Source organism: Eretmochelys imbricata, chromosome 4 (assembly GCF_965152235.1).
Source record: "Eretmochelys imbricata isolate rEreImb1 chromosome 4, rEreImb1.hap1, whole genome shotgun sequence".
Lineage (NCBI taxonomy): Eukaryota > Metazoa > Chordata > Testudines > Cheloniidae > Eretmochelys > Eretmochelys imbricata.
The window spans coordinates 13,471,395-13,498,531 of NC_135575.1; the positions used below are offsets into that span (position 1 = coordinate 13,471,395).

The window sequence follows — 27,137 nt, forward strand, 5'->3', positions numbered from 1 at the left end:
ACCCAGAAGGCTGTGTGGGGCTCAGTGCAGTTGGCATGCTTGGAGCTCTTTGCATCAAGCCTTCAAAAAGCTCAGCTAAACATGTGCAAATGGTTGTTTTCAGAGTCTTATCATCCGACCAGGTCTGGAGAGAGTTACACAGGAGCAAGAGCGCAAAAGGCACGTTCCTGACCCCAGGACTATCCCGTGACAAATGTCAAGTTCCTACTACGAAGCATGTTGTTTTCAGAAACACCCACATTCTCAGAACTGGCTGAATCATTTTCGCAGGGACTTAATGAAAAAGAATTCATCAGGGTCAGAGAGCAAACGAAAATAATCCGAACTAAAAATAAAGTATTATGATGGAAAATGTTAGGCAACATTAAATTCAGACATCACAACTAGCCCCACCCATAAGAAACCGTATGTGGGGTCAAATCTTCAGCTGGTGGAAACTGGCTTCAATGGAGCTGCTCTGATTTATAGCAGCCGAGGATCCGATTTGGTAGGTCTCTGTCGTAGCATTGCTACGTCTCTCAGGTGAGCTCCTTGAGTCAGCAGACAAAGTGTACTCCTGAGAACTCTGCGAGTACAAATTCAACTCACAGGGCTTAGTGTTGATTGTAGCCATTGTTTGAAAGAGCTGGACCTTGATCAAACTGCGACATTCCTGGAGTAAATCTGATTCATCTCTCTGAAGTAGGGTGCTCAGACTTTGAGCTTCTGGTTTCAAGGGTCTCCTTGCAAGTTGCCCCCTGATTTGCAGAAAACTGAGAAGATTGCAGAAGCCCTTGTCTTTCTGAAAAGAGACTGATTCGAGCGTATGCCAATGAAGTGAGGAATGTGGCCAGCAAAGGGAGGCTAGTATAAAAATGGGAAAGAGAGATGGACACTCAAGAAGTCGTGAGGAATGTCCATTTAGCAGCTGATGAACAGCAGAGCAGGAAACACTTGGGAAAACGGGATATTTACAAACCAGCAGGTGCAGAAGATATACATCCCACGTGGAAGGCATTTAGAGAACTACTGGCAATCATTTGGGGAAAGTCCTGGAGAACTGGGGGAAGTAGAAAAGGACAGGAGAAAAAACGTTGATCTTCTCCAGCACCCAAAACCCATGTGAATCAGTAAATCTAACTAACATCCCTGGGAAAAGAATATAAATCTGTAACACTTCACACCAGAGGAAAATGAAAACATGGGCAATAAGCAGTATGTTTATGAAGAACAAACCTGTGTACAGTCAATCTCTTTGCTATTTTGGATACAGATATAAAATGGAAGAAGAGAATGCAATTAATATCTGCACTCTGCTAAATGTTGGCTACAGCATCTCTGTGCATCGTACAGGAGGAATTCCATGTTTTGTATGCACAACTCAGGAGCAGCTTTCAGAGGGCTTAGCCACTAGTCTGCTGTCAAGGTGATATCTCACCCCATGTATGTATAGAAGGTATGCACAGCTGCCGTTCATTCCCTTGCCCATGCTTCCCCCCAGCCCTCCTCCACACACAGCCAAAGGGAACTGTGGCTTATAGCATCAGGTACTTACATTCAGCGCATTCTTAGCAGCTTCTGCTTCTGAGCGACTGTCAAAGCTGACAAACCCTACAGGCTGAGGAGAAAAGAGAAGAGGAGAGGGTCAGGGGATGACTCAGGGAAGGAGCAGCACCGTCGCCTCACAGATACAGGGACCCTGCTCACTACTACCCACCAAGGGTACTTGGGACCTGCAGTCCCCAACAGCCATCTCCCTGTTTCAGAGCTGAGAGCCATCCTGCAGATCTCCAAGGGCCATGTCTGCTCAATGGGCTTCACTTTGGCCACCTCTGCTATAAACTCACTGGCTCTGCTGCCCTCCCCTCCTTCCAGTGGAAGGTCTAAGTGTGCAAGGGCTGGGATGAGTGTTGGGAGACATGCGGTGCACTGGGTACCCATAGGACTAGTACAGCGTACCTGAAACCGCATTGGCTTCCCCAGTTGGCTGCAACTATGTTCTTAAAGTGGAGCCTTCAGGGACCCTCCCTCCATCCTTCATCTAGCTCTAGTGTGGGCAGACACATGCTGGATGGGGACTCCGAGCCCTTAGGCAAGGCCTAGAAGGGCTGTGCTGTGACTGAGCAGGAAACCTGTGTTCGGGGGCGACCACAGGACTCCTGCTCTCTTCCAGGTGCTTGGGGGAGAAGATGTGTCTGGAGTCTCCAGGTTACCCCTGCATCCTTTCTCCCCTCCGTTTTCCCTCTGGGTAATCCCAGAGGAGCTGTGGCACAGAACTATGTTCTCTGCCCAGAGGATGCTGCTGCTGGGGCTGGTGCTACATGTAGGGGGAAAGAGCTGAAGAACGGGCTGAGCCACAAGGCGGCTCTCCACACCGGGCCAGACGCCAGGCTGAGCGCCCAGCGGCTCTCCCTGTGCCGGGCCGGACCGGGCGGCTCTCCCCACGCCGGGCCGGGCCGGGCGGCTCTCCCCGCGCCGGGCCGGATGCCAGGCTGCGCGCCAAGCGGCTTTCCCTGTGCCAGGCTGGGCTGAGCAGCTCTCCCCACACTGGGCCAGATACCAGGCTGAGCGCCGAGTGGGTCTCCCTGCGCCGAGCTGGGTGCCGGGCTGAGCAAAACTCTCCCCACGCCAGGCAGTTTTCCCCGCATGCAAGGAAAAAAATCCCTTAACCGTGAGGCTCAACTTGAGCTCTTTTCTAGAAGGCTTGATTCCACCTAGGAATGCTAATAAAAGTACAGGTTCTGACTGCCCTGAGCTGCTCGCCCCAGCTGGCCTGCACACCTTCCATTACAGGGTAAAGACGCTGCAATGAAACAGGACGGGGCTGCTTGTCATGCCACTCCCGAGTGTTTTCGATTTGATTCACAGTTCCGCTTGTCCACAGAAAGCGCAGACTCGGCCGCATCTTCACAGAGAGCTCACAGGTCTGGGGCCCTAACACTGTGCTACCTTCGTGGTACACACCCCATTGGGGGCACTTCATTACCTTGCTGCTCATTCCTAAATTACCTCCCCCCCCCACCCCACAAAATACAGTCTTCTGCTCCTTGCATTGAGCAGAGCCAGCGGCTAGCCTGCAGGGAGGGTGGGGGCAAGGGAACATCCTGCACCTGGGTGTGCGGTGAGGCCACTAGATGTGTTTCTAATCCGTTTACAGCTAATGACTGTGATACTGGAGGTTCTGAGCACTGGTCAGGCTTTTACCTGTTTAGAGGTGAGTTTTATAAGAGAGCCTTCATAACCCTGCAAGAAAAGAGAAAAGCATTGTTTAGTCAAGGCACTCACCGGGTCATGGCAAACAGTCAGCACTTGGAGCTAAAATGGGAAAAAGTGTAGGGTTCTGAGTTGTTTTTCACCATTTTACAGGGCATGCTGGCCCTTTAAGGCAGGCTACTGGCCTAGCAGAGCGCCACTAGCGATGCCAGCCTAGAACAGAGCCATATGGAACCATAGGCCACAGCAAGGCCTGCTGGGAAGGGAAGTTATACAGAGGCAGCGTTCTGTACCCTCAGCCAGGGAGAGGCCAGGGGAATGGGCAGAGAAGGCCAGAGGCTGGGAGAGGCGCTCTGGATCTCACCATAAGGCCTAGGAGGCCAGTTCCGGTGCGGTTCCTGCAGAACCCTGAAGAAAGGTCCTTGGAGTGGGGCGGAGAAGTGGGCATACTTTGGGGACGGATCAGACAGCTAATAATCCTGTTGGAGCTCCCACGGTGGGGAGGGTGTGAGCTCCCCAACAGCTGTATAGGACATGGCACAGAGAACACCCCTTTGCTGGGCATACAGCAGGGGTCAGGCACTAGCCCATGCTACAGCCCTTGGTGTTCCAAAGCAGTGCAAAGGGGCTGTACAGCTCCCCAAAGCAAGGATTCCTCTGGCTCTGCTTCACTTCCCCTGGCCTAGGGGGTGTGTTGGGGGCTACCCGGAGGAGGGGGTTGTGGCAGAATGTACCCCTGTGTTCACACCCTACACGTGATTGTAATCATCTTTGTACAAAGTACGCCTTGTGAAATATCATCTGAGAACTTATAATTTGGTCGCCAATATTGTCTTGGTAAAATGTGTAGCAACATTATATGTGAAGTTATAAGATTCCACTGTATTGTGTTAACACATGTTCCAACGGAGGCTGGCAAATAGGGTCTGTCTCAAACAAAGGGATGAGTGATCTTCTTAATTTGCATTTAAGCAGGGTCATCAAGCAGGGAAGGAAGATAAAGGAAGCTTAAACAGGTGAGAAAAAAGTAGCAGGGAACATCCTTCCATATAGACCTTTTGTCTCCTGGTACCCAGCTGGAAATGTTTTCAAAAAGGGGGACTGAAACTATAAAAAGGAGGGGCAAAGCCCCACACGACACCCCTTCTCTCTCCCAGCCCATCGTATTCAAGGCACCTGAAGCAATAAGACAAAGCAAGCATTCGCTGGATTCTGGGGAGAGGGGGGTCCTGACCTAAGAAGTTTGGTCAGTAAGACTGCTGAAAGCATGTAGTGAGAAAACGTTGCTTTGAATTGAACACAGTTTGTTAAGTTAGGCCAGGTCTACACCACAGACCTCTCGGAGAGGGGGATTAACTATGCAGACAATAGAAGTTCTCCCATCCAGGCAGTAGCATCTTCACTAAAGTGCTACAGTGGCGAGCTGGACCAGTGCAGCTATAGCACTGTACGTGAAGACAATGCCTAAGGGCGTATCTTTATTTTTCTTATAACCATTTCTGACTTTTATGCCTCATTACTTGCACTCAGTTAAAATCTCTTTGTAATTAATAAACTTCTTTTACTGTTTTATCTAATCCAGTGTGTTTAAATTGAAGCATTTGGGAAACTCCATTTAGGGTGACAAATTGTATCCAAATTATTTCTACCAAAGAGATAACAGACTTGATATAAACTTGTATTGTCCAGGAGAGGGCTGGGCAGTACAGGACATACACTTCTGGGGGAAATCTAAGACTGGGAGTGTGTTGGGGTCACCCTGCAATATAACCCAGGCTGGTAAGAGCCAAGGCATGGCTGGCTGGCCCCAGCACACACACAGACAGAGCTGGGAGTGATTTACACACTGGGGGCTGTTTGTGAGCAGGCCAGGCTGGAGGCTACAGCAGCAAAGCATTGTAAAGGACACCCCAGATCACAGAGCAGAGGTGACACAGACAGTGGCGGATTAGCCACTGGGCCAACGGGTCCTGTGCCCAGGATCCCAGGCCAATTGGGAGCCCCCAGAAAAATGGGCACCTCAGTGCCCTGACCCACTCCGTCCACCCGGCCTTCCTGTCGGGGTATGGGTTCAGGGCACAGGGGCTTGCCCCACTCTGCCCGCCTGGTGCTCCTGCCAGGGAGCGGGGTTGGGGCGCAGGGCCTTGCCCCACTCCACCTGGTGCTCCTGCCGGGGAACAGGGGTGGGGCGTGGGTGCTTGCCCAGCTCCACCCGTGGCAGGAACACCAGGCGGGCGGAGCTGGGCAAGACCCCACGCCCCAACCCTGCTCCCCGGCACGAACACTGGGCAGGCAGAGCAGGGAAAGCCCCCGCGCTCCGGCCCCATTTCCCCCTCAGGAGCGTGGGAGGGAGGAGGTGGAGGGGGGGACGGACGACTGCAGATGAAAGGAGAGGGGAGGGGCCCTCCACTTGATCTGGCCCAGGGCCCCACAAAATCATAATTCACCTCTGGACACAGCTACTCATTAGTCTGGATTGTCCCCTTATACGTCACAGGGGTGTTGCTTTAAATTATCGCAGGGGCTGAATTGGTGTATAGCCACCTTTGTCCGCCACCGCAGGGCCTGTGTCAAACACAGCTTCGCCAAGCCCAAAGAGCCTAAGCTATGAGACAGAAGTGCTTACAACTCTTCTAGTTGCAAAAGCTGGAGCCAACTTCCTGCGCCCAATTATTCCTTATACCTGGAAATACGCATTTTGTGTGGTTCTAATTTAAGACCGAAGTTAAATAAGAAACGACAGAAAGCGCGTTAGGATTATCCCAGCGTCTGGAATTCCACAGTATTCCATAGTATTGCTAAGTGGATATTTGAAGTGTGATCCTCATGTGGATAATAGGGCCCTGTATTTTAAAAGAGACAATATCCCAGATTCAGTTCTTGTGGGGTTAGGAGACTCTGTGGGTCTGGAGAGGGTTAAAGGTGACATGGTCATGCAGTTAAATGTAAATCAGTGCAGCATTTGGACCGTCCAAATAATCAGGCAGACTGAAACAGCTTCTCAATCTTCTGCCAGGAAAAAAATACTGCAACATCGTCTGTCATCATGTCTATGGGCAATGAATGAAATGATCAATGAAGCAGCCTTTCTTGGGGAAATGGATGATGCAACAGGCAAAACATGACCTGATAAATTCCATAGCACTGCGGAGCGAGAGAGCAGCTCTCATTGTGCCTCCTAACAGAGCTCAGCTCTTCGGGGAGCATTCGGATACGTCCCAGCTCTGCTAAAGACTGACTCATACTTCGTCATTTATTTACATTTCACCACTTTCTTTTCCCACATTCCCAAGGGATTTGATTGTATGCACTCATTATATGCAATGGTTCATCAAATAGATTCTGGTGAGATTCTCAAGAGCCCCTGAATGAGTTAGGAGCACAAGTTCCACAGCAAGTCAATGGGTCTTGCACGGTCCAGCACCCTGAGGTGCTTTTGAAAATCCAACTCTGTGTGAATAAGTTTTCGCCTGTCACCTCCCCTACAGTGTATGTCTGGTCCCTGAGCAGAGGAGTGCAGCTGTTAGAATCAGGGACCCAGTGAAAGTACTCAGGATTATAAAGCCAAAAGAGGCTTTCTGCAAATAGCGTGCGATATTCACGGACAGTTTGCTATTTCTGTGAATGTTCCTGCCAATCAACGTGTTTGCTGGCATAGCTGTGAAAGGGGAGCACAGAGGAAGGGCAAACACAGCTGAAGCTCGTTTGTTTAAAAATTCAGTCCAGTGTTTGCAGACATTGTTTTTCAGTATTCCCCCCGCTCAGCAAAGCATATGGGTTCGGATGGGGCTACTGGGTTCCAAAGTCTGGCAAAGTATTTTAATATTATTAACATTGTTATTAATTAGGGACATTAAAGTAGCACCTAGGAACCCTATTCCTGGATCAGGACCCCATTGTGCTAGGTGCTGCACAAACACATGAATGGACTTTCCTCAGCTTCACAGTGAAGCTTCAGCCGTTTTGTCTAAAACCATACGCAAATCTGAATATTGAATTTAAAATGTCAGTAAACAACGAGAGAGGGGTGTTTTTAACACTGTATGGGCTATTTCCTAGTTTAATAAATCACAAACAGGAAACACTAACTCAGAATTTGGTATTCAAGAGAAACTCTCTGTGTCCATGGGCTCCAATATACAATGTGAAAAGGAGTACTTGTGGCACCTTAGAGACTAACCAATTTATCTGAGCATAAGCTTTCGTGAGCTACAGCTCACTTCATCAGATGCATCCGATGAACTGAGCTGTAGCTCATGAAAGCTTATGCTCAAATAACTTGGTTAGTCTCTAAGGTGCCACAAGTACTCCTTTTCTTTTTGCAAATACAGACTAACACGGCTGTTACTCTGAAATATACAATGTGTGTCCTCCGCATTACTTGGAGGAATTTAAGACTCCAGGAGTCTCCCACTTAGGGTGACCAGATGTCCTGATTTTATAGGGACAGTCCCAATTTTTGGAGCTTTTTCTTACATAGGCACTTATTACCCCTCACCCCCTGTCCCGATTTTTCACACTTGCAGTCTGGTCACCCTACTCCCACTTAACAAAATTTCCTCAGGCAGTGGAAAGTGGATGAAGGGCAATTTAAACAGGGATTCACTGGTTATACCATCAGTACAGGAAATGCTGTAAACAACACACACACACACACAATTAGTGTGCATAAAAAGATAGAGGGACTGTCACAAATCTGTCCTTTGCAGAGTGCCCCCTTTAGGAGCTGAGTTGTTACCCCCACGAATGTGGAGGAGGGCTATGTTGTACCCCGCAAACATACATTTTGCAATAACTCATGAACTAGTGACCCACAATTCAGAAATATGAAAATTAACATGAAAAAGATTTTTTTCTATATCAAAAAAAAAAAAAAGGTATGTGGGGTACAAAAGTACCCCCAAATGTGTTGCACTGTTATTCTCTCTTTTTAGTAGTTCACATTTGCTTCTAGTGAGAGTATCTTATATTGTAATGGCAGTGACAATGGTTGCTGTATACAGGTATCCTAATATAGAAGGTACACCAGGGAGGTTGGTCCCTTCAAATCCAGGCTTGTCAGGTATCCTCCACACAGAGCAGACTGATGCTGGCTCTCTTTTCATAATACTCTTCAGGGGATTTTCTGTCTAGGTATTGTGCTCCAAACAATCCAGACTCAGGAGACTCTTGAGTTGCACGATTCAAGATTGCAAACACATCAGCACAGTATTCTGCTTCTGACCTTATCAAAATGATTTGCAACTCTGAAAGTTACCGTGTGATGACAACATATTATATGATAGTGACTTTGTGCCAGATCACGTTGAGAATTGCTCTAAAAAAAGGAAGACCTTGTTTCCATTGATTGAAGACAAATTTGATGAACAGACAACGAGGAGCTTGTGGGTCAGCCCTGGTATAAGCCTGGAAGAAATATAGATGGGGATAATTTCTTCAGATAGCTGAATACTGATGGAGCTCTACTCAACAAAAATGTAATCTGCGTTAGAACAATCTGATGGAACAAGCCAGACTATACCCAATAAGATGCATCCACATGACAGCAGAGAATAACGGTCATTAGGATTTGGGTTTGCTGAGCCACTCAGCCTGGTTCCAAAGAAGGTTCCAAAGAAGGGCAAGTTGATAATAATGCTGTCGACGATGCATCATGACTAGGTTGTAGAAGGAGACCAAAAAAGAAATAGTTCTTCCACTACACGGACACTAAAAGTGGTGCTGCTAACATGGACCATCTTGCAAGAATGCACTCCTACAGGCGCAAGATAAATAAGTGGTCAATGGTTCTTTTCTTCAACATGCTTGATGTTGTTGGCATTGCAAATTTCATTGTTTGGATCAGTGACAATCTTATTTGGCACCACACTTGACCAAGACAAAGAAAACGCCTTGTTCCTTACCAGTCTAGGAGAATAACTTGTAGGTGCACGTATAAAGAGAAGAATCTTCTATACCCATCATCTCACCATGCCCATCAAAGCAGCACTCTTGTCCCCTGGCTACCATTGAAAACCAACCACCACTGGAGCATCTGGCAAACTCGACAGTGGATGCTGCCATACTTGCCCAAGGACTGCTGACCAGAAGAAGTGCAAACAGTGTGGAGAACACAGTGACTTTGCATGCACTGACCACTCCACATCAATGCTGATGTGTGAAAACTGCATATAGGCTTATGCTGAAGGGGACTCCTGCTAGTTCTTTCAATTTGCTCGTTAAATAAAGTGTTTTCACCTAATACACTGAAGGATTGTTCTTGGTTTCTGAATGCCTTTGGGGTACAAATTTCCCCCATGACACCATTGATGTTACTTTTATCTCAACACTGGATGAAGGTTTAATAAAGGTGGAAAGGAAGAGAAAGAAAACCTAAAGGCAGCTTCCATCAAGATACTAGCTTCTCTTAATCCCGAGGGCCTTGGTACCATCGCAGTCCACCCCAGAGTCCACTGTGTCCCCAATGCAAGTCAGTCCCTTTCCCCTTCTTAGCCCAGGGGATTCTTGTCCTACTTTGACAAGGACAGAGGCGCTGCTGGCTGCCAGCCCTCTGTCTGGGTGCTGAGGCGCTCAACAGCCAGTTGCCCCCATCCCAGTGGAGTTCCCTCCTTTTAACTCCTCCTCCAGCCCTGGTTTGGCAGCAGGTGTGGAGGGCTGGGACTTTCCAGCCCAAAGCAGCTCCTTAACCCCTCCCATGCTGGTGCAGGGTTTGATACCCCTTCACAGGGGTCAGTGCAGGCCTGGGGTACAGCTCAGATGTAGTCAGTAGCTGCTCCTTCTTATACAAACCACGCATAGAAGGCAAGGATGGGCAGCGGATGGGACCTTCTCACAATTTGGCAGGTTAGTTTCTAAACTCCTCCAACTAGAGTGAGATGGAATGTTTCCCTATGGGGCTGGGGTGGGTAGACGGAGGGGACTTGGGGTGAATAAGGGTAGTGAAGGACGTTGACTGGCAGCTGGACAGAGGGTAGGTGGGGAAAGGAGTTGTTATAGACCTGGCGTGGAAATAGATTTCTCATTGCATGAAACTTGGCAAGATTTCAAAACATTCCCCCCTTTTGCATGGGGATGAAACAGAGAGAGCCTGAACCCAGAGTGGCCAATAGCCCCTGGTCAGGGCGCTACCCTGAAATGTGGCAAACCCTGGTTCAATTCCCTGCTCTGCCCGATCGGAAGCAGGGACTTGAATCTGGGCCGCCCATATACTAGCTGAGTAGCCTGACCACCGGGCTATTCAAGGGTGGGCTTCTTGACCTCTCCTACTGGAGCTGTTATACAGCATGGTATGGATATTTCATATTCATTGGGCAGAGAGAGAGACACACACTGACTCTACAGGCTGATGGTCAGGCTGCTCACCTGGAATGTGAGAAACACAGGGAATTGACTCTCCATCTACCACATGAGCATCCTAATCATCAGCCTATGGAGCCAATCACGGTGGCCCAATGACAATTTAATTATGCCTCCAGCAGGAGAGATTGAGAGACCTGCCCCAAAATGGCCAACAGCCTGGTGGCCAGCTCACTCACCTGGCATGAGGGAGAATGGCAGAGCGGGGACTTACCCTGTATCTCTTACATCTCAGATGAATGCCCACTGGGTTACTGGCTGTTCTGGGGGCTCTTTCACACTCTGGCCAGAAATTCCATCCTGGACCTGAGAAACTTCATGAGCAAAGTTTTGTAAACCCGGTACGTTCCTGCTAAAAGTTTTAGTTTCAACAAATCGGCATCTCTGACTAAAAAACGTTCTGACAAAAAAAATTCCTGGCCAGTTCTGGTTGTTACATCCAACATTATACTGGGGCTTTGACAAATTGCTTGATAGCTCTCTGTCTGTCTTGTCTTTTAAACTGTGGGGTTTTTGGGGCAGGGATTGTTCTATTCTGTCCAGAGCTCAGCACAATGGAGCCACCACCTTGGCTGGGACCACAGGGGCTACCACAATACAAAGAAATCATCATGGATTTTACAGGGAAGGTGCTCAGATGCCATGGTGATGGGCCACAGGTACTAGATACTCCTGCCCTAGATACTTGTAGCCCACATGTTTCTGTGCTCCATATTATCTCAAAAGCTTGTCTCTTTCATCAACAGAGGCTGATCCAATAAAAGATGAACTGTAACAACGTGGCGTCCACCTCTCACAAGCACCCCTTCTGGTCAGGTGTATTTGCAGTCTTTAAACAGTCCCAGCTCTGGCAATTAGGTCGGGTCATACCTCCAGGGCTTCCTCCCTGGAGGCAATGTTTTTTTGCCTCTCTGGAACCTTCGGATCCCAGCTGGGCCACTGAGTAGCTCAGATCCCCTTCTGGGAGGTATATCATTGTCTAATTGTGAGCCACTTTCCCAGTGACCTATGGGGAGACCCAGGCCTGCCCTCTACTCTTGGTCCCAGCCCAAGGACCCTAAGTATAGCAGTCATGCACCATTGTGTGCCAGCACTGAGCTGTCCGTGGTGCTGCAGTTCCCTTTGGCCAGCCAGGAGCACCATCTGCCTTCCTCTGGCTCCAGCAAGGAACTGGAGTATGGGCTGCATGGCAGCTCCTTTTTATATTGCCCTCCTGGGCCCTGATTGGCTGCCCTCTGCAGCCACTCTAGGCTGCTTGGAGGACTCCTCTACTTCTCCTTTCCTGGGATTGGTGTGGCAGGATCCTGAGGCTTTCAGCAGGGAGCCTCTGGGCCTACTGCACCCCATCACACTCACCCACCTTGTCTCCTTAATATTATCTAACTATTTTCAGTTTGACCTCCCTGGACCATCTTAAATAATTCCTCTCCCACTGGTGTTTACACCTTACAAGGATGAGTACAAACTATACAGAGTTAGCTTTTATCTTTTATTTTAATCAGTCTCTCTAGACCTGTAGTCATTTATTTACTGCCTGAATTATTCCTGCTTCCTGGCATATTTAGTATCATGATACCTAGCACCAAATATAGTAGAGAAATCTTACACCCATAGCTTGCCTTTATGTTAGTACAGTACAATGAGCTCCAAACACCACTCAATCGTGCTACACCATATGCATTACAAGTTCAAATACATGTTGCCCACTTCGATCTCAGGCCAAGATTTAAAAACCCCAGAAATCTAAAGGTAGCCAGACTTTCTAAAGTTCTGAGCGGTGTGCAGTGATGTCAATGGTGGGTGCTGGACGCTCAGCACATCTGAAAATCAAGTTCCTTGGTTAGATGTCTGAACATCGATTTAGGAGCCCGGCCTTTGAAACTCTTGGCCAGGCTCTGTTTCATCTGAAAAGCAGAGGATGAACTCTTGTTTTCAGTGTAAAGTAGAGTCTGGTTTGAACTAGGCATCACTGCCACTAACTACCCCATAATAGGCATTTCTGTGGCTCCAAAGAGCTCGGTATCTGAGCGCATCATCGACATTCATGGGTTTAGGCTCTGAACATCCCTGTGACATAAGGAGGGAACGATACCCCCATTTTACAGGTGGGGAAATGAGGCACACATTAATGAACGGCTGATTGTCAGATGTGCTGAGCATCCCCAACTCAAGTCAATGGGATTTGCAGCTCCACAGAACATCAGGCCCCAACCACTGGTCCAATGGCACACAGAGTCTCCATGGCAAGACCTCGAACTGAACCCAGACTTCCTGAGCCCCATCCCACAGGCCCACCTTTGGCCAATTGGTAGTTGTCTAATGAATACGTTAACTAAGACCAAATCTATTCCTGACCCCTGGCTCACACCTTGAGACACCTCTCGCCACTCTATACTCAGCCATTCGTCGGTGTTACTCACATCTCTTGCACCCGCTTTTGACACTAGCTATATAATGACGTGGCCACGTTAGTGGAGAAGTGTGTCAGATACAGCAATACGCTCCTCTGAGGAGTACATGTGTTTTCAGATCCCTGAAGGGCAGGCAAACAGTACCTTGAAGGGTCTGAAGAGCAGGTAGAGCTCCCGCGGCTTGATGTCGAGGGGAAGACCGCTCACAAAGAGAGTCCGGACCTAGAAATCAACAAAGACAAACATGTAATTGAGATATGCATCCAAAATCTACTGCAGGCTTTGAAATAATCCAGACAATCTGTACGAAGAACCTAATTAAAGCTCGCTTCAGGTGTAAACACAGATGCCTCCTATAGCCTGGTGGGAAAGGACAGAAATGCACTATTAAAGGTTCTTTTGACCTTTTTCTGAAGAGTTTTAACACTCACATGGTTTGCAGGAGCTCTTTGAAATTTGGCAGGGGACTGTTCCTTGGGTCATGAAGGTGCCTTTTGCTGGCCTCGGGAAATTCTGTCCAGATACGGCTGTTATGAGTGGTTGACAATCGCCATTGCCTGTCTGAGGTTCACACGGTCTAGCTTGTTTTTGGCAGCACATGAAAATCCCTCAGCATTATGAAGACTCCTGGCTGGTGACTCCATAGTTAAGGCGGAGTTTTAAATTGGGCTTGGAATGGGTCATGAATTCCTGGTTTCCCCTAAAAGTAGGTGGCCAATTGGTGTTAAATGCCAGACTGGATGAGATTTTTATGGTCCTTTCATTTTCTCTACAGTTTGTTTGGTTCCTCTATATAGCAGCACAGATATTGCTTTAAACACATTGTTTCGCCACACAGCACTTGGACGAGAAGTGGGTCCTGAGTTGATCTTGTGCAACAGCTATTTACAAACCAGAATTTGGACTGATGGTCACTTTTAACTATGATTCATGCAAGAACTGAAAATGTATGTACTGTGCACCTAACCTTGATTGAGCACACCTGGGCACACAGAAACTTGATTGACTGACTGGAGCCAGGTGCATGCAGAACCTTCTCCATCAGGAGCTGGACACTTTTTCTTTCAGACTTTATCCTACAATGGAGAAGTTTTCACCTGCAGCTGCTGAGGGATAAAATCTTCTCCGCCAGCAGCGGCAGTTCTCTCCCACTCCCCTAGAGGTGTAGCCCCCTCCTGTCCAACCCCTCTCCAATTCAAGCATTAAAAAAACCTAGGAAGTTAATACACAAAAAATCTGCACCCTTAACTCTGCCCATAGAGATACCAGCTTTCGATCAGACCTCTTCACTGCCATTCTGTAACACCCCTTTGCCAGGCTACCATCTCCCAGCAGAATCAGCTACTGCACCACCCACCCACAACCCTGGAACGAAAAATGGGAACGGGGTGTGCATGACGAATGGAGAACGGGAGGCAGAATCATGGCGACAGGGCATCTGTGGTGGAGGGTATTTGTGGGAATGGTAAGATGCGTGCTTGTACTATTGTGTTTATGATCCAAATTACAGCAGAGAGTCTGTACTGTTGGATGGCTTAAATTTCCGTTTTCTCGCTTTTGTGTATTTCAGGCAGGTTTGCTGGGTGTGTGATCTCTCTAACTGGCTCACGATGGCATTTCCTGTGTATTCAGTCCATGCGTTGCCCCGTTCAGTGTTCCACACACAGCGGGCAACGGTCAGCCAGCACACAAACCCGATCCTCCTTTTCCACGGCAGCTGCTTTCCCCATCACAGCGCTCACTGGCCATGGGGAAGTGCACTGTGCTGGGGACAACGGCCATATTCCCAAAGGAATTCGGGCACCTCAGAATGCAGACAGCTGCTGAGTGGGACTTTCAATGGCACTTAAGCAGACTAAGGCACCTAACTCACGTGCTTTTGGAAACCCTACTGCTGCTGATGATGATCCTGTTCCCTGCACAACCCGCAGTGCTGGGCAAGGCCTCCTGGGCTCCCCAAGCTGGGACTAGAAACCCACTCGCTCATATGGCAGATCCAAGTCTCAGCCTGTTAACCACACTGCACTCGGCAAGAGTGGGAAGTGCTCTCGCAGAGAACATGGAAGGGTGCTTACCAAGCCCTACGGCTACACATGGGGTGTCTCCAAAGGGCTTGGTTCTCTTCCTCTGCTCCAGCAGCTTTCCCCTAAGGTGCTCAGCCACTACAGGGGTGAGGGCGGTATAAGAATCTCTATGGAATGGAATAAAATAGGGGTACACCCTGGCTGGGATCTGGCTCCACCTGGCCAGCTAAGAATGCCCCAGTATCTGGGAATTCTCAGTGGATGCAATGCTGGCATAGCTGGTTCCTGTGCCAACTTCCCCTGCCGGCACCCAGCATAGGAGTGGCGTGCTCCTGTGTTGCACCAATTTGTAACCCAGTACAGTCCCTTGGGGGCCACAGCTGGCTGTCACAAGTGAAAACAGCCTTTAGGCTGCTATCACTCATGCCCGGACCCAGGATCCTGCACCAAGCAACTCTTGGCATAGAAGAGGGCTATAGAATAATTCCTGAACATGAACTGGAGCGCACGGACAACAGCAAGATGCCCCTTCTGAAGCACTGTCATTCATAAGTAGGGCCCTACCAAATTCATGGTCCATTTTGGTCAATTTCGGTCAATTTCACGGTTATAGGATTTTAAAAATGGTTGATTTCATGATTTCAGCTATTTAAATCTGAAATGTCATGGTGTTGTAATTGTAGGGTCCTGACCCAAAAAGCAGTTGTGCGGGGTGGGGGGGTTGCAAGGTTATTGTAGGGGGGGTTGCGGTATGGCTGCCCTTACTTCTGTGCTGTTTCTGGCGGCGGCCCTGCCTTCAGAGCTGGGCAGCTGGAGAGAGGCGGCTGCTGGCCGGGAGCCCAGCTCTGAAGGCAGAGCCTCCGAGTAAGGTTTGCATGGTACAGTATTGCCACCCTTCCTTCCGCGTGGCTGCCTGCAGAGCCGGGCCCTCAGTCCGCAGCCGCCGCTCTCCGGCCGCCCAGCTCTGAAGGCAGCGTAGAAGTGAGGGTGGCAATACGGCGACCCCCCTGCAACTCCCTTTTGGGTCAGGTCCCCCAATTTGAGAAACACTGGTTTCCCCCGTGAAATCTGTATAGTATAGGGTAAAAGCACTCAAAAGACCAGATTTCACAGGGGGAGACTAGATTTCACTGTCTGTGATGCGTTTTTCATGGCCGTGAATTTGGTAGGGTCCTATTCATAAGCTAGCTGCAGCGTAGCTACTGTGATTCGTGTGAGTCATTCATTGAAAACGCCGTACTGCTAAAAATCCTCTTCTGAAGAGGTGCCACTCTACAGAGTGCAGCCTTCCATTTCAGGATAGCTTCTTCCCACGCTGCCTGCAAAACAAGATGTGCCGGAGAATCTACAAGGAGAACCACTGTTCTCAAAACAATGCCCGCTGGCTCTTTGAAGCTTAGCCCCTGAACAAGTTAATTTTAGTTCACGTCCACAGTGTCCACACAGGGGAGACACAGAGCAGCACTTTGGTGCACACTGCTATTCACATCTCCATAGTCTGAACTGCGGGGCAGTGTAGACATGCTCTGCGAAAGGCAAACCAAAACCACTTCGTGCTCCAAGAATGTGGAAGGGATCACGGACAGTTTCAATGTTTTGAATGTGATTGGTTTAAAAACCTCACTTCTCTGATAGAGCAGCACCCTTTAAATCGCACGTCCTGATTTACTACAATTTCCTTTTAAAAATGTTCCCAGGGTTTTTCTGCACCGCTGTTTATGCTTAGAAAGGCCTGAGAGCAGGGACACAGCCTTAGCCAGGGTGCCCCCTCGTAAAGATGAGGACAGTTCGAATGAATCTTGCTTCCAGAATACACTGCTAATTAGGAAATTAGAACCTACCCAATGAACCCTTCGGAAGTCTTCAGCTCCCATCAATACAGCAAATCAGACTGTTAGTAGATCATATTACTCTAAAATAATGCCCTGACAGTGATCTGCCTGAATCATCACTTCTGTGGACAGGATCACACCATGTTATATATAACCTCATTACCATCCTGGAGAGATTAGGTGCATGTGGTCTCCCTGGCAGTGCAATTGGGTCAATAAGCCCTGAAAGCCCACTTTTTGTTCTCACAATGGGATGTGATAGTCGACAAATCCTCTCCTTAGCCTGATTGTTAGTCAGGCTATGTCTACACTTAAACCACTGCAGCTGCATGTTGTAAGCACTTCAGTATAGACAGTGCCTACACTGGTGAGAGGTAATGCACCTCGCCGAAAGGTAGCACGTAGGTGGATGGAAGAATTCCTCCATCGACCTAGCACTGTCTACACCGGGAGTTGGGTTGGCATCGCTACATCTCTCAGGGGTGTAATTACTATGCAGGTGTAAGTTCCCAGTGTAGACCAGCCCTTGGCAAATGTGGTAAGGTCCTTGTCTTTAATTCAAGGTACATCCTGACATTTAATCATGGAAAGATGCATTTTCAGCTATACGTTTCTTTCTTCTCTAGGTGGGGAATCTCCTCATAATCTGCTTCCTTACTGAGGAGTAACTTGCATCTTCCTTGAAGTCATATCTCAAATGTCTGTGTGAAACACTCCTCTCTGAGGCTAGTTTGAAAGACATGAACGCTTGTTCAGAACACCCACTCTTCCCCAACCCTGAATTCGCTCACTCCCCCTGCAGCACTCCAAAGAGATTTGCTATCAGTGCCTTTCCTTCAGGCCAGGGACACACTCGAATACACACTCAGAGGATAGAAAGGCCAATAGGGACAGTCAGAAGAGGGGGAATTGCACTTGAGATGCCCGCCTCTTAAAGGGGAACCTTTGGTCTTTACATTCTCCTGGTCAAACAGGACAGGGCTATACTACAACACACTTCCCCGCCAGTCAGTCCACTGGAGTCAATAGGTCAAATCCACAAATGATGTCAATCAGCTGGAGTTCCACTGACGCCTGGGCTGATTTACTCCACCGGAGGGTCTGGCCCATGAGTCACAAGTCCATATACCGATCTGCGGGCTGTTACAATGTTGCTCCCAAGAGATCTTTCAGCCCTTATTCCTCCTTGCCCATAGGCCACGGCCCACGAGTCTGCCTGTAGAAACACATCTGCCTTACCACTCAGCCGCTGGCATGTCGCGGTGGAAGCTGGAACAGGAATGTGACAAACTCACCCAGCTGTTTGCCAGCACTTAAAATAGCCCCATGTTTACATTTCCACAGGGAGGCTGGTAGCCTTACCGAGAATACCTTGAAGGGAGAGACGGTGAGACTGGGTGGGGAGACTGACTCAGAGGCCTTGCCGCTGGGACTGGGAAAGAGTGTCAGAGGGTGACCGGCCTTGAAATGCACACGCACCCCACCAGTCTGTTGTCAGTTTCACCGGCTCCCCTGGACAGAGGCTCCTTGGTGCAGCAACTCTGCAGGGGTCACAGAGACAGGGGACCAAATGTGCGTAACCAACAAGGATCCCCAGACATGCCCTGGAACAGGGACATTTCCAGTTTCCAGGGACACATGACTGCTGTGCACAAGAGGAGGATCGGAGTTCATCTCAGCTGTTTGACCCATGGCAGCTTGCCAAAGAAAGTTCTATCCAGTCTGAAAAGTACCACAAAAGTTTTTAGATCCCTGTGTTATTGCTGGATGAAGGGGAGGGTCAGCACTGAGGTAAGCTGACCTCAACACAAGGAAACCGTTGCTCTCTCTGCAAATGTATTCTGTGTGGAAACAAGATTCAGGCTTCTCCATTCATGTGCAAGCCAAATATCAGCAAACTCAGCCCCCAGTAAAAATCTTACTCCACCCCACCTGTGAATCTGAGGTGGACTATCTGAGCAGTAGCAGGGTATCTATAAATTGAGGAGGGAACAGGGAATGATGAAGGAACATACAAGTTATCTAACAAAGATGTGGCTTTTTAATCAACTTCCAGCCAGGGGAATAGGTGAGCATGTTCTGTTCTCTGCTACTGCCAGATATGAAAGGTCACAGTGATGCCTGCCCCTCATCGGCTTCTCCAGCAATTTAGCTCCACACCACTGTGGAATTGATTGGCCTCTCCCATGCCTGCCCACCCAGTAAACACCAAATGCCAGTTAGTATTTCCTTGACGACTGAAACTTAGGGGTAAGGAACGGAAACCATCCCAGCCTGTCAAGCCTGTGTGTCTGTCTGACTGCGCACAAACATCAGTGTGTCCTGACAGACAACAGGAAAGCTAGACAGGCAAAGAGGCTAGGGAGGGATCTTTTTCTCTCTGAGCACCTTGCCATATTTAAGTTAATATTTAACTTAAAATGGGGCTATTTTAAGATAGGCAAACTACGGACCGCGGGCCACATCTGGGACCCGGGACCGTCCTGCCCGGCCCTTGAGCTCCCGACCGGGAAGGCGAGCCCCCAGCCCCTCCCTTGTCCTGCAGACTCAGCTCACCATGCTGCCAGAACTCCGAGCAGGGGGCTGCGAGCTCCTGCCAGGCAGTGCGGGGGCGGGGCTGGCCCCGGCTGGGCCGTGTGGCTGCCAGTCCTGGTGCTCCGAGCAGCATGGTAAGTGGGTAGGGAGCGGGGGGGTTGGATAAGGGGCAGGGGGTTCCGGGGGGCAGTCAGGGGACAGGGGGCGGTAGGATGGGGCAGGGGTTCTGCAGGGGCGCGGTCGGGGGATGGGGAACAGGGGGGATTGGATAGGCGTGGGAGTCCCAGGGGGTCTGTCAGGGGTTGGAGGTGTGGATAGGGGGTGGGGCAGTCAGGGGACAAGGAGCAGCTGGGGGTTGGATATGGGATGGGGTCCCAGGGGGGCAGTTAGGAATGGAGGGTCCCGGGCGGGGGCGGTCAGGGGACAAGGAGTAGGGGGAGTTGGATGGGTCGGGGGTTCTGAGGGGGGCAGTCACGGGGCAGGAAGTGGGAGGGGACGGATAGGGGGCAGGGGCTAGACTGTTTGGGGAGGCACAGCCTTCCCTACCCGGCCCTCCATACAGTTTCAGAACCCCGATGTGGCCCTCAGGCCAAAAAGTTTGCCCACCCCTGGTTTATCCTCACACACCCGTCAGACAGGGCTGACCTGTTATCCCCATGGCATAGATGGCACAGGGGGATGAAGGCCCAGATCCACAAAGGCTCCTAACTGTCACTGATTACAGTGGAAGTCAGGAGCCTACAGACCTTAGCGGAAGCGGGCCAAGGTGACACAGGGAGTCAGCAGAGGGCTGCACTGGCGTGAAGGCTGCCTAGGGTGGAGGAGAGGAATGTCTGCTTTTAGCAAAACGCTCAGCCAGCCCAGCCCCCATCCAAGCTCGTGTGCTCAGATGCCCATAAAATTGCCAAGTCAGGACAATTTCTCTTCTTTACATTTGCTTCTTCCCATGCAGATAACCAATATCTATCAAAATCTCTGGCTAGTTCTGGAGTGTGAGCAGACCTGGTTTGTATGACAAATAACCCCTGGCTGACCTACAGGCAGACAGCTATTAAACGGTGACGGGTATCCTGGTCTGGCTATACAACACTGGCCTGGTGCATACAGCTCTTGTGTTAACGGTGGGGATAATGCTTGGGGTAGCTCATTTGACATCTGTCAGTGAGACATGACAGTGCACAATCCAGGTCTATTAGCCCATCGAGGAAAGACCTGAGAGACCCAGAGCAAGTCCACGGGCTGTGGTGAAACCTGGAAGAGACAAGCCAGGCACAGGACAGACACGCAGGGCTGCTGCCGTCTGTGCCAGCATGACAGACAGACATAGGGAATCTTTCTGCCTGTGCTTTACAGCATTCTCCACTTTTTAGTCCGTTAATGGGCTTTTATCAGAGTCATAAAACTGCCTTTAATCAGGAAGCTTCATACAAGCGCACACAGAAAGTGCCACAGCAAGACCAGGCTGATGCAAACTGAGGTCTTTGCTTTTGTACACCAGGGGGATGATTCTCAAAACCAGGTGCCTAGGTTTCTGTTTAGGTACCTAAATCATGCGGCCTCACTTTTCAAAGCGCTGAGCTCCCAATGGCTCGAATGGGGTAAAATGCAGGTTTCTAGCCCACAAATTGTTTTTGAGGCTCTTGTCAGAACCCTCTCCAAGTTTTCACCGTCTGCATCAGAGGGCAGACACCAGAACTGGACCCAGACTCCAGTAATGGTCTAACCAACCGCTGTATGCTATGGTAATGCCACCTCATTTCCTCTGCTTTTACGTCAGTCATCTCCCTTCCAGATGTGCCAAGCTCCAACTGAAGCCAATGGGAACTGCTGGTTTCTCAGTTCTTTTCGCAATCGGGCCACTGACTTCAGAGTTAGGCTCTTATTTCGGAACCTCTCGGCCTCCGGTTGCAGTTTGAGCCAGGAAATGCCCAAGTTAAGGTTGCCCATGCGTCTTCACGCCCGAGACACTGACTTTGGGCTTGTCCACAGGGAGACATGGTGCATGGCAAGCCCAGGTGTGCATCTTCGGCACCTCCAGCCTGCCACACACTCCCTGTCCGCGTGGAGCCTGCTGCCACGTACTCACAGTTCCCTGGCGTGCACGGACCTACTGCTGCTTGAAATGCAAGTACAGCCATGTACACCACCGCACTGTTGGCACGCACTAGCAGGGTCCACATAGACGCTTAGTGCGCTGCAGAGTTACACCCCAGCTTTCCACACCCGAAGTCTCCATGCAGACTCTCCCAGACAGGGCGCCAGTAGCTGGAAAGAGCAGGGCATGGCCACGGGTGACCAGCAGCAGTCACGAGGAAGGGGGATGCCCTACCTCATTCATGACAGAAACTAGCGGGCATGACGGAGCGAGCAGTGAGCATTAAAGTGCATGGGAAATGAGCTGGGCGAGGAGAAGCAAGGTGGGGAAGGGCAGAGTTAAGCTGATTTTGGCTTTTACGGTATCCAACTAATGTACAAAGAGAGCAAAGCACTGAGAGGTTTATGAGTCCAAGCCATCACCCTGAACTGCCCCTCGGAGCAACCACAGGCTCTCAAGCCTTGGCTGTGTGCAGAATGGAAACATCACATCTAGTGTGGACAAGCCACTGGGGGAATCCTGCCCCCTCGGAAGCTGATGGGAACTTTGCCAGTTTTATCACAGGGGTCCAGATCCCATCCAGGATGCCCAGGGCCAACGTTGGACTTTGGAGGGATGTCTTCAGGTGACAAGGTGGAGCCACTTACCGCACTTCACCTATGATCTCAACCAGGTCCAGGGTGAACACCCAGGATCCAAACCCAGTCAGTCCCCACTTGCCCACTGCAGCACTTCCTGCAGGGCCTTGAGCATATTTGTTGTCTTGTGAAATTATCTCCAGTGCGGTGGGGAACCATCCATACCCTGGGACCTATCGCTGAGGGAAACTCATTCCTGCCACAGACAGGCCTCGCAGGATTCCTTTTTTAATCACTCCTACCTCAGTGACCCCCAAATGAAGTCATCAGGAACTAAGTCAAAGGAGCAAGACTGAGTCCTTTGTCCCCTGACATTACTGCTGCTCAGGAATGCTGGGCTTCACCTCACGCCCTATTAGTCCTCATTGGCTCGGCTGGACCCGGCCTGCTCCTCCGTCCTTTGATGTCGAATAGTTTCAACTTGCAGCGCACAAACAAGAGAGACTCCAGTTAATATTAGACCCAGATCTTCCCCGCAATCAGCAGCCAGAGTTACTGACCCCTGACAATCCCTTCCCCTTGTAATTACAATTGTACTGCCAGCCAGAGCCCACAGCACTTCACCCCGTCCTCCAGCTCTGTAATATGTAAGCTAGCTCTGTCATTAATAACCTAACTCGGAGGCTCCGCTCAGAGATTTGTTCTGATGCTTTGTAACAAGGTCATTTAGGCCTAGGGTCAAAACCGCCCCCCAGCCCAAGGTACTGGTGCTACAATTTATCTCACACTGTGCATTACACGGGTTACAGAATAACTGATACAGAGCCAAGCAACAGGATAAGAACAGCTGTATTAGGTCAGACCAAAGGTCCATCTAGCCCAGTTTCCTCTCTTCCAACAGTGGCCAGTGCCAGGTGCCCCAGAGGGAATGAACAGAACAGGTCATCATCAAGTGATCCATCCCTTGTCGCCCATTCCCAGCTTCTGGCAAACAGAGGCTAGGGACACCATCCCTGCCCCTCCTGGCTAATAGCCATTGATGGACCTATCCTCCAAGAATGTATCTAGTTCCTTTTTGAACCCTGTTATAGTCTTGGCCTTCACAACATCCTCTGGCAAAGAGTTCCACAGGTTGACTGTGTGTTGTGTGAAGAAATACTTCCTTTTCTTTGTTTTAAACCTGCTGCTTATTAATTTCATTTGGTGACCCCTGGTTCTTGTGTTATGAGAAGGAGTAAATAACACTTCCTTATCTACTTTCTCCACACCAGTCATGATTTTATTGACCTCTATCATGTCCCCCCTTAGTCGTCTCTTTTCCAAGCGGAACAGTCCCAGTCTTATTAATCTTCCTCATAGATGCCACAGACACAGGAGACCCAGCCCCTTAGGGAATCATCACTGGGCCAGACAGCCCCCAGTGCTGGAGTTGAGCCGAGCACAGAGGTGTGTAGCCACTTGGCACCTCCCCGATCTCTTGCCTTTCGCACCTGAAGCAGGCTAGGGCAGCCTTTGCCAGGGAAGTCCCTAATACTGAGGGAATTCCTTGGCAGACAGATTCAGCTGGTTTAGGGCCCCTTTCTGCGCGTATGAAGGGGCCTTATGGTGAGCATGAGCTGGGCCATTCTCAGTGCTGGAGCGAAGGCGATGGAATCCTGGCTTGGAGAATCGAGGCTTTCCTGACTGGTGTGGGCTATGCTCCTGCCTCGGATGTTAGGGCCAGATTCTGCCACCCTCCCTCGCTCTGAGCAGCACCTTTCTCAGACAGGGGGCAGAACTGGGCCCTTCCTGGGTCTCTCTTCTGGATCCCCGCCCCAACTCTGTGGGTGCTCGCCCTGGGGTTGAGAGCAGCCCAACCAGCATGCCCAGGGCTGGAGGACAGCGGCAGGTGCAGCCTGAGAGGCGGATGTTAGTCTGATAACTGGCAGCGCTGCTCAAGAGGGGAGACGCGTGGTTCTAGACACCACGCCGCTGGCTTTTTCACTGCAGCTACCAACTCTGCTGGCTATTGATACAAGCATCCAGTAACCTCATCACCTCACTCTGCTACTTCCCTTCCAAAGAGACCCCTGCTGTGTGTCCTCTTTGCAGTGGGAACCAGAGAGCGGGGATGCCCTCCCGGGGCAGGGCTGGGTTGGCCCATTCCCACACAGAAAGGATTTGGGCAAGGAATGCAGCAGCTTTGGGCGGTGGTACGGGAAATGTTCGAGTGAGTGTTGGCAGCCCCTTGAAGAAGGAAGAGTTCCAAAGTAGAGTGTGTGGGTTGAGAGTCGACAATGAAATTAATTTGAATTTTATCTTTGTTCCAAGCTTATTTTCATTTCTTATTCCTTCCTTTCTGGATAACTACCCAGCGTATTGGGACAGAAGATTAATGGCTTCAATAAAATGCAACAAGACTTTCAGTTTGTTCCAGGAAATCAAGAAAAACAAAACTAACCGGTACAGAAAACATTTCTGGCCCTCTAGCCTGCCATCACTTACACAACCGTTCAGTCGTTCCAGAATAATTAGGGAGGCCTCATTAAACAGCTCCATCATTATTGGGCAGTTGAGATTTTCAGTTAAAGCAGAGTTTAAAACCCTTTATTGTTATTCACATGTTTATTAAGTGAATTTGCACCACTTAGGCTCAGGGTACAGATTTTGCTCCCTTTGAAGTTGCAAGCAAGTGCAGTCTGTATTTAGGAGTCTGAAGGAGTTGAAATGACTCCTTTGGGGAATGTTACACCTTGTGTCAGATGCCCCTTTCTACCCTGCTAATCTGCAAATGGTTTTAACACTTGAAACTTGATGTGGCTGTAGCCATAAATAAAGTGCACACAGAGGCTAGGTAAAAACACCGAATGCAGCACAGCAAGCCCCAAACATTTTAAATCAGGCGTCAGGCCCCAGAACCATGGGGTTGTTAACGCAAATCACGAGATTTTTAAAAATAACAAATGTTGATTCTTTGTAGCTGCTTTCTGGGTTCTGAGTGTTTAGGGAGTAGCATTTGAGTCATGTTTTCAAGCTTTTCTCACAAGGCCTGGCAGAAATTTTTCTCTGAAATGAAAGTTGAGATTCTCACCAAATCCCAAGGCTCCAGAAGCTGGGGTTTGAGAGATGCACCCAAAATCACAAGACTTGCAATAAAATCACACAGCAAGGCTATTAGCCTTCTTGTCATCACCAGTCTATTCAAGCCAAGGAAGCAAATAGATACAAAATTGTCAAGCAACTGTTGCCATCTCCAATTAAACAAATTGTCCCACCCCCTCCAGGAGCCAATGTGAGCTTTTTTTCCCCTGCTGCTGGGCCCTGCCTGGGAGCTGAGTGGCAGAAGGGAAGAGAGGGCAACTGCAGAGGGATCCTATTGGGATCCAGGAAGTGGGTGGACGGAAGCCCGCCCACTGCTAAAGGATCCCTTCCCTGCCCCCCCCCCCCCAATTAGCGGCACTGCCCGATGGGTGGGAAGAGTCAGCAAACTGGCTCTTAAGCCCAGCAGCAGCTCGGTGGCTGCTCAAAGCATTTGCCCATGGCTGCGATTGCTCCTGTGCCTGCTTGTTCCCAACCCTGCCCCGGCCTTGGACCCAGCCTGCCTCACTCTGACCCTCAGCTCCGATTCCTCACTTCTGACTTCGGCTCTGACCTTTGGCTCTGGCAGCTGGCCTCTGCCCTGATTCCTGGCCATGGACTCCTGCTCCGACCACTAGGCACGGCTGCCGACATCCTGCTCTCTGACACACGCAAAGGGCAACGCCAAAGCCGGCAGGCCCTCGGGTAGCACAGTACTGCCTCTGTTATCGCAGAAGGATGTCGGTACGGTAATGTGGCCCTGGCTTCTGCCTGCTAAACAGGGAGTTCCCGGGCCAGATTTTCAGAAGGGCCCGGCCCCCACATTCTGCCACCAACTTCCCCAAAAGCTCAGCTGGCACCTACCTAGAGCAGCTGGTTGTCAGAAGTGTGGGCACCCGGGGTCTCTTGTTGAGAACAAAGGGGGATTCCCCCCTCCCATAGCACTGAGTGCCCTAGTTGCTGCTAAGGTCTGTCGACTCTCTGGCCTGGCCGGCCTGCAGCAAATCCAGACAAGCAAGACATCGGTGGCTGCTGAAATCTTTACAGAAGTTCATCAGGGGACATCTGGACAAAGCCCCGGGAAAGATGGCTAGCTCGCCGAGAAGCTGGCGTGCTGTAATCTCATCTATAATCTCCCTGGCCCGGGGCCAGAAATGTTGTGGGAGATGTCAAAATCACCATAAAAGGAGAAAGAGCCAATCCCAATGGGTCTCTGTCAGCATTTACGTGGGATGTTAGTCTGCAAGGGTCATATACATGCCTGTAGCACAGTTTAACGTGATTCTCGTTCACTTGCCACGAGAGCCATAGCTTTATCTGCATTTACACACGTCCGATCCCCAGTGCTAAACGGAGGTTCATGCGTGTGTCCAAAGCAGCAGCTGTAATGACCTGCACATACATCGGAACGAGCACGATGCACGCAGGCTCTTGGGCTGAAAAGCGGACGGCCTGGTTCAGGGCAAAGCTGTCCCAGCCATAGCAGACTGGTATCTGTCGCGGAGGGACTTCGGACTCACTGCGCCCATGCCCCCTCCAAAGACGCTGCCCCTGGAGGCGGCTCACACAGGACTACAGGGCAGCAGCCCTCTCCTGCGGTGACTCCTGAAGGGGGAAGGATAATCTGCACAAAGGGGCATAGGGGAGGGCTGTTTCCGTGTCTGAGCATATACATCTGGCTCCATGCCCTGCCCACTGTGTGTTGTCAGGGGCTGGAGGAGAAAGAGCTTTATCTCGTGTGCTGCGAGGCCAGGGATACATGCAAGGGCCGCACGGCAAGCGAGCCAGCAGACTGGACTTTGCATGTCTGGACCCTACTGCCCCAACCTCATGAACCCCAGCCCTCTTTCTCCAGGTCCGCTCCCCACGCTGGGTGAAGGGGCACAGCACCTGGGCAACATTTGGACCCCCCCCCCCCAGCTCAATGGAATAAAACAATCCAGCAGGCATTTCAAATGCCATGTAGCATTCCAGTGACCTGGGCAAGGCTGGACTGCCTGGGAGCTGCCCTTGTTAGAATTACTGGTGCCCCAGTCACGGCCCATCCTAGGAGCCCT

General features: G+C 50.1%; 1 protein-coding gene across 1 annotated transcript in view; it reads right to left on the minus strand.

Annotated features, from left to right (window-relative positions):
- Nucleotides 1-27,137, minus strand: part of RBPMS (RNA binding protein, mRNA processing factor) — a 174,419-nt gene that overhangs the window by 92,419 nt on the left and 54,863 nt on the right. The window contains exons 2-4 of the mRNA XM_077814332.1: nucleotides 13,104-13,181; nucleotides 3,184-3,222; nucleotides 1,535-1,597 (exon numbers count right to left, since the gene is read on the minus strand). Of these exons, the coding sequence (XP_077670458.1) occupies nucleotides 1,535-1,597; nucleotides 3,184-3,222; nucleotides 13,104-13,181 (180 nt within the window). The remainder of the gene's footprint in view (nucleotides 1-1,534; nucleotides 1,598-3,183; nucleotides 3,223-13,103; nucleotides 13,182-27,137) is intronic.